Source organism: Sinocyclocheilus rhinocerous, unplaced genomic scaffold, assembly GCF_001515625.1.
Source record: "Sinocyclocheilus rhinocerous isolate Xijiao unplaced genomic scaffold, SAMN03320098_v1.1 scaffold19074, whole genome shotgun sequence".
Classification (NCBI taxonomy): Eukaryota; Metazoa; Chordata; class Actinopteri; order Cypriniformes; family Cyprinidae; genus Sinocyclocheilus; species Sinocyclocheilus rhinocerous.
The window spans coordinates 4,671-10,974 of record NW_015639206.1 but is presented as its reverse complement, the minus strand read 5'-3'; the positions used below and the strand labels follow the sequence as shown (position 1 = coordinate 10,974).

General features: G+C 36.9%; 2 protein-coding genes and 1 pseudogene across 2 annotated transcripts in view; all 3 read right to left on the bottom strand.

The window, feature by feature from the left end:
• Positions 1-1,423: 1,423 nt before the first annotated feature.
• LOC107751040 (uncharacterized) lies at positions 1,424-2,414 on the bottom strand (annotated as a pseudogene).
• A 378-nt stretch (positions 2,415-2,792) lies between these two features.
• LOC107751039 (uncharacterized) lies at positions 2,793-4,670 on the bottom strand. The gene is made up of 4 exons (XM_016566608.1): positions 4,608-4,670; positions 4,246-4,536; positions 3,888-4,091; positions 2,793-2,987 (listed from the first exon to the last, which is right to left on the bottom strand). Exons 2-4 carry the CDS (start codon positions 4,453-4,455, stop codon positions 2,793-2,795), a joined length of 609 nt encoding a protein of 202 aa, XP_016422094.1. The 5' UTR covers positions 4,456-4,536; positions 4,608-4,670.
• LOC107751038 (legumain-like) overlaps positions 4,579-6,304 on the bottom strand; it is a 5,984-nt gene continuing 4,258 nt past the window's right edge. The window contains exon 7 of the mRNA XM_016566607.1: positions 4,579-4,674. Coding sequence (XP_016422093.1) covers positions 4,579-4,674 — 96 coding nt within the window. The remainder of the gene's footprint in view (positions 4,675-6,304) is intronic.

Genomic DNA, 6,304 nt, shown 5'->3' with positions numbered 1-6,304 from the left:
ATCAAGATCTCAGCAGAGGAGGATTAAACAGCTCCACAAACAGCATCACCAGCTTCTTATTACTAACCAGTGTGACTTTATTTCTCTCACATGTGTACAAAAGCTCTTATTGAGATTTTAGGTGTTGTACTTTCATTTGAAGTCACCATAATGGCGATCGGTGTTTGCTTTAGTTGGGCTCTTGAACCTTACCTTTTTAAAAAGAGTTTTTCTTTGGTTGCTTAAATTAGTTGTGTTTATTTAACACAGTTTTTATAACAAGAAAAGCCGAAAGCATCTATGATCAGATAAAACTGGTGTTTGTGAGGTCAAGACCATCATGACCTAGTCTGATTCCACCTAATGTTTAATCTATTATTAAGTGTGTAACATGCAACTAATACTCTTGAGTTGCACCACTGATGCTACCGCAATCATTGTGAAACAGTCCTAAGCACTAAATACCCAAATAAAAGCTTTGAACTATGACAGCACTTAAACACATACAGACATCAACATTCAGCCTATGAATCTCAAGATTGGTGACAATCAAAAAAACAATTTCATGCGGAAATGCATGCTGGGAGTTTTGTACTGGCACCCAGCATGCATTGCGGCATGATTATTATTTTTTTTATTAATAATAGTCACCATTGTTGAGATTCATGTGCTGATTCTTGATGTCTGTGTGTGTCTAAACGGTGCTGTAGCTTTAAAGGTTTTGTGCATAAAATGTTTTTAAATTTTTTTCACAGTAGTTTGTCAATATCTCTTATAGAGTCTTAGTAGTACCAAAAACAAAAAAAGTAATCAACCCATAAAATTAGACACTAGTTGAGATCAGTGAATCAGATGATGATTTCGTCATCATTAATAGTTGTCAAAACCACTTCATTACAATTTTTCTCGGCTCTTCTTGTCATAACAAATGTGTATTACACACACAGAAACAACAACACAGAAAAACTAACGTTAAAGAGTCAAGACCTGAATCGTAGACCTTCTTTTATCTCCTCCTCATAAAGACAAATATCTCTTGAAACCACACAATCATAAGATTACAACAATGGAAAAAATTACGAAATAAAACAATACAATATGTGACTAATCAAAAAATGAATAAATGAAATGAGTTTATAAATGACTTAAATGTTTATCATTTTAAATGATTAAATGGAATAATTAAATGATAAATGATTCAAAATGAATGAATATTAAAGAGAGAAAGTAAAACACAACACAAATGCAAGGTTGCTATGAGGAATCATTATATCATTCAACAGAAAGTCTTAATTTTGTTAGAATTTGTTAGAATTATTGTATTTTATATGTTTCTAGGTTAGTAAGTGCTCCAAGTACAAAACTTATCAAAGTAATACTTTGGTATTAATTGTAATAAACCCACTGATCACAGTTTTTGCAACAGCAATCCCAGTTGCTTTTATCATCCGTGTAACATGTAACTATAGCCATGGTATCCACAGGGGTGATCAAACCAGCATTTCTTGTCATTCACAGCTGAGAAGCAGTCATCAGAAATACAGCACATGTCTTCATTGCCATCATCTGTGTAGCACCACCTATATCCTGAACCATATGTGGAACAGGCATGGTTGCTGCGGCAGTACTGCCCGTTTTTAGCTGTGCTTCCCAGCAGTGGAGGGCTGCAGTAGTTCCAGCTGTCGAAAAATACACCATAATCGGTCCAGCACCAGTAGTAGTCCACACCGTGTGTGTCACATGGGTGATCATACCTGCACCAGTACCCTTCAACTGTGAGGTGCCAGTGCTGGTAACTTCTGACAGCCCTTTTAAGCGGCCGAGACATGTTCTGCACATCTGTGGCCATTTGGTCTCCTCGGTTCACTGGCAGATTACTTAATTTGTCAAACATACCCTGAACCTCGTTTAATTTATCACTGTCACCAAAACAATCACCAACAAAAATGTTAATTGAATGATGACTATAGAGTCTGCTGAGCTCGTGGTTCAGTTCTGTGACTCTCATCAGGTGTATGCCACCTTCAGGCTGGTTTTCCCCCAAATAGCCGAAGGAGAAAGACTTTGTGTCATCACTGCGGTGTTTATAGCAGAAAGACCGTCCAGATGTGAGAGGGCACTGTCACCCTTTCAGACTCTTCAGAGATTTCCCTCTGTGGTGTCCGTAGATTCGCATCGGGTACCGTCCCCGTGACGATGTAGACTGTTGCAAAACCACCATCACTCTCAATCGTGCTTCTTAAGAAACTTCTCAGCATGCTCTCCCAATTCTTCCAGTGGATACGGTTAAAGCCTGCATCTATAGGTGCAGCATTGATCAGCGTGAACGTTGCCGTAGAGCCTTCTTCGCAGTGGAAGCTGTTGGGGTTCAGGTGTCCGCGATCATATTTGGTGTCTCTATAGTCACTGCTGATGGCTTGATATCTTTTAATCATGTTTCCATCACTTTCAACGTCACACTTGGATGTCCACCGCAGGCTGCAGCGAGCCCTACTTGCAATTTGCGTACGTTAGCTGTAATTTATAGACGGGGATTATGCTAATTGTGAATGAACTGCACGAGCGCCCTATTTATGAATGATTGGAATTCATTAACAAACACATGTTTAACTATCAAATCTGATGTGTGCGAAGCGTTTGTGAATTCTCCTCTGGAGAGAGTTTTCGGGAAGGTCTGTTTTACGCGCAAGTTACTCAGAATTTACTCCTATAATTACGAATGTTTCATGAATGAGGTCCAATTTGACTTATATCAACCAATCATAATACCTCCTAAAAGCAGAGAGCTATGATGTTCACTTGAATGGTCATCTTCATGCTATAAATGAAATATTCTTTGCAGTGTTGTTCACCTCTTCCTCGTGCCAGTCAAAACAGGTTGTCCTGAAATGCTCAGCTACAGTCTTGAACGCATGTAAATCCATCTGAGAATAATCTTCATCCGAATCATCCTCAAGTGCAAAGCACCGACTGATAGCTTCAACTGTTCTCTCAATTTTAGCTTTAGTCTGGAAGATAAAGATTCATGTATTATTCTGATAAATACATAATCCTGATACCAAAACATCCTTTAATTCAACATTATAGGATATTCAAGCTGCACAATCAGCGGGTTAAAGATAAAACACTTAGAAACACGAAAATAACAAAAAACAACAGCTTCAATTAGTTTAACGACTGGCTTAAAGTCACAAATATGTCTGTGGAAGAGGTAAATGGGCTTTAAATGCACAGCAGCAAGCTTTCTATGGCACTGTGAGAACCGCAACTGGTTTTCTCTGCTTATGCTTTTCTTATCTGACAGGACTATTGAATATGAAGAAAACAAATATAGATACTTGGCTTTTCTGTCTCAATGAAGCAAACATGTGCATGTGGGTTGTCTTCCTCTCTCTCTCTCTCTCGATATCTGATAACTGCATGTACAGGCTCAAACAACGGCTTGAGATGAGATGCGTGAGAAATTAGTCCTATACGACACAAGCGTTTCAGGACAAATACCTTACAAATATCTTGAGGTTTAGCCAAGTAACGGTTCCTTTCTTCTGCTGGTAGCTCAAAATAATACTGGCTGGACATAGTTTTAACCTGCTAGCTAATGTCATTTACTTATTTATTTTGCTAGTTATCAGAAATAATCTCTACTCTACAGGGACTCTGTTGTTCTTTGCAGAAGTCTACCGGAAGTTACGTTTGGGCCTAACATTTGTTTATGTTGTTGTCGTTGAAACCATCTTTTGGTTTGATATTTTTGTGACTGCAGGAAATCTTGTAGGTGACCTTCCAAAACTTGAGTGAGTTATCAATGAAGGGTTTTTAAGGATTTTTGTCATCCAGTAACACACAGCTATTGTAGAACATCTGCGCTTGACATGTTAGTTACATATATGATGTACTGTATTACAAACCTGATGAAGAGCTTCATGTTTTCTGATCAGATGTTGTCTTTTGTATTCATCAGTTTCTGTTTTAATTCGATGCTCCAAGATTTTGAATGGCACTTCATCGTTAGAGGTCAAATGAGTTAATGCAAGCCCCTCAGCTCTTGTCTCGCCCTGAACTCTTGGAGGGGTGTTATTCACAAACTCTCTGATCAGATGTTCACCCATTGTCTAAAGAAAAGTCAAAAGAAAAACTCTAGAAACTAGAAAATACAACACTGATGGAATCCAAATATATAAATATATAACCTTGTATGAGTGACAATTACGAGAAAGTGAATTTAGTGTTTTATTTATTAATGCATGCTGTGTGAAGTGTTTTTACCATGTCCCCAAAACAGAAGGAGAGAGATCCCTGCATCATTTCCTGAAGATAACTAAACTGATCCCGCAATGTGTTATTATCAAGGTCATTCTGAGAAATACAAACATTTTTATTTATAGTCTTATTTGTTAGCATAATTCTATTTTTGACCCAAATCACGCTAAAGACAAATCGCTTCAGTGTAGTACATCCAAAGAGCTGAGAATTCATCAGAGAGAAAGGTCTTCCTCACACGGTCAAAATAACAGGCATGACTGCTCTCATGTGCTCTCGCTGCAGTCACTGCGTACACTAGAAAACACAGTGTGTATTTATATAATATACATGATTTCATCATAGTTTAATATAATTCCCCTTCTTACCATGAACGTTGTCGGGGAGTTTGGTGAACATCGATCCGGATCGACAGGATTCCATGTATATCACCATCTGCACCACATTAAAACAAAAAAACACCGTTGGAGAGCTATTGAGAGCTGTAATAAAAGCTTAAAAGCTCATTTGGAAGGAAACAGTATATTTATTACTTTGCGTTTTCAAATGGTATAAAGTAAGAAAGTATAAATACTCTGTAAATGTACTTTGGTAGATATTTTAGAAATTTGAACTTTCTGTAGTATTTAAATTTATTACAATCTCTATTTTGCTACATTTTTATGCCAAATACCTTTTACTCCACATAAGCATCTCTCGTTACTATGATTTTTTAGCTTGTTTTATTATTCTGCAAAAAGAGAACAGTGCGCATGCCAGAGCTGGAAATAAATGAGGGCTTGCATTGCCTGTTGACCATTTCAACTAATTGCGAACATTTCTGTTAAGCGCATTAATGAACTGGCCAATCAGGGGCAGAAGAGTTTTGTTCAAATTTGTCATGACAACAATGTGATTGTGTAGACACAATGTAAAAGTTTTATGCATACAGTTTTTAAGCCTTGGTGTATAAATATACACCACGGCTTGCTAAGTGTTTTATTCCTTTTAGTGTGAATGTGTTAGCCTTAAGAATATCTATAAACTATTGTGCATCTGCGTAACTGGCTCTTCCTCCTGCAGAAGCCCTTCTGTGTTGAATGACCTTCTTGCAAGAATAAAAGATCAAAGACAGCTTTCTGTGTTGGTTTCAGCCTCAGCTCTAATAGGTTCGATAGAGTTCTTCTACAACATTTGGCTGAGTAGCCTATAAGAATATGGTCTTTTAAAGTATTCTAATAACATGATTACAATATTAAGGGCAATAATCAACAACAATGACTTTTGTTTGAATTTCGCAGCCCTCTGTAATGGGTGCCTGTTTTTTATATTTATGACATCTGATAGGCTTACTTCTACAGTGACCGGGAGATGACAAGTTCGGTTCACTTAGTTTTGTCGTGGCCACGTCATAATAACTCATGGGAACGTGATACTATGTCGTGGCCTCGAGATGTTATGTTGAGGGAATGACATATTTTTCTGTGGCCACGAGTTTAATGCGTAAACAAACCTGCGTGACCATAGCAACCCGGGATTATCAGATATTAATATTATCAGATAAAACATTTTTATTAACATTAAACATTTAATTTAACATCTGTATATTATTATTATTATTAACTTATATTTAGTTTATATAATTAGGCTATATTTTTATATTTATTGTTATATATGTAAACATTTAATTTAACATCTGTATATTATTATTATTATTAACTTATTAGGCTATATTTTTATATTTATTGTTATATATGCTTATTTCTCCTTTCAATTTGTGTATCGCTTTCCCTAGTTAAAGGGGTAGTTCACCCAAAAATGAAAATGTGATGTTTATCTGCTTACCACGGGCATCTACTTATATATATCTATGTCTACTATGCCAGAGCACGTACACGCGTCACGCGCAGGCTGTTGTGAACGCGCTCAGGACAGCTGGACATTGCTGTGAATCAGAGGTAAAAAACTATATAAATACTGTTCAGTTTCTTGCACAGACCGATCGTTTTGTGTCTTTACACATCAATGTATCGTCAGGAGCCGCAGGGTTTAATTTGGTTTTGTTTGTGTATGTTTTTTTGACTCT

What these genes read in the sequence shown, in the direction of transcription:
- LOC107751039 (XM_016566608.1), bottom strand. Translation starts at nt 4,455, where the DNA reads ATGAATTCTCAGCTCTTTGGATGTACTACACTGAAGCGATTTGTCTTT. An exon ending in CCTTCTGTTTTGGGGACATG is followed by an intron (nt 4,092 to 4,245) that starts GTAAAAACACTT and finishes ACTTTTCTTTAG; the next exon opens with ACAATGGGTGAACATCTGAT. An exon ending in AACATGAAGCTCTTCATCAG is followed by an intron (nt 2,988 to 3,887) that starts GTTTGTAATACA and finishes TTTATCTTCCAG; the next exon opens with ACTAAAGCTAAAATTGAGAG.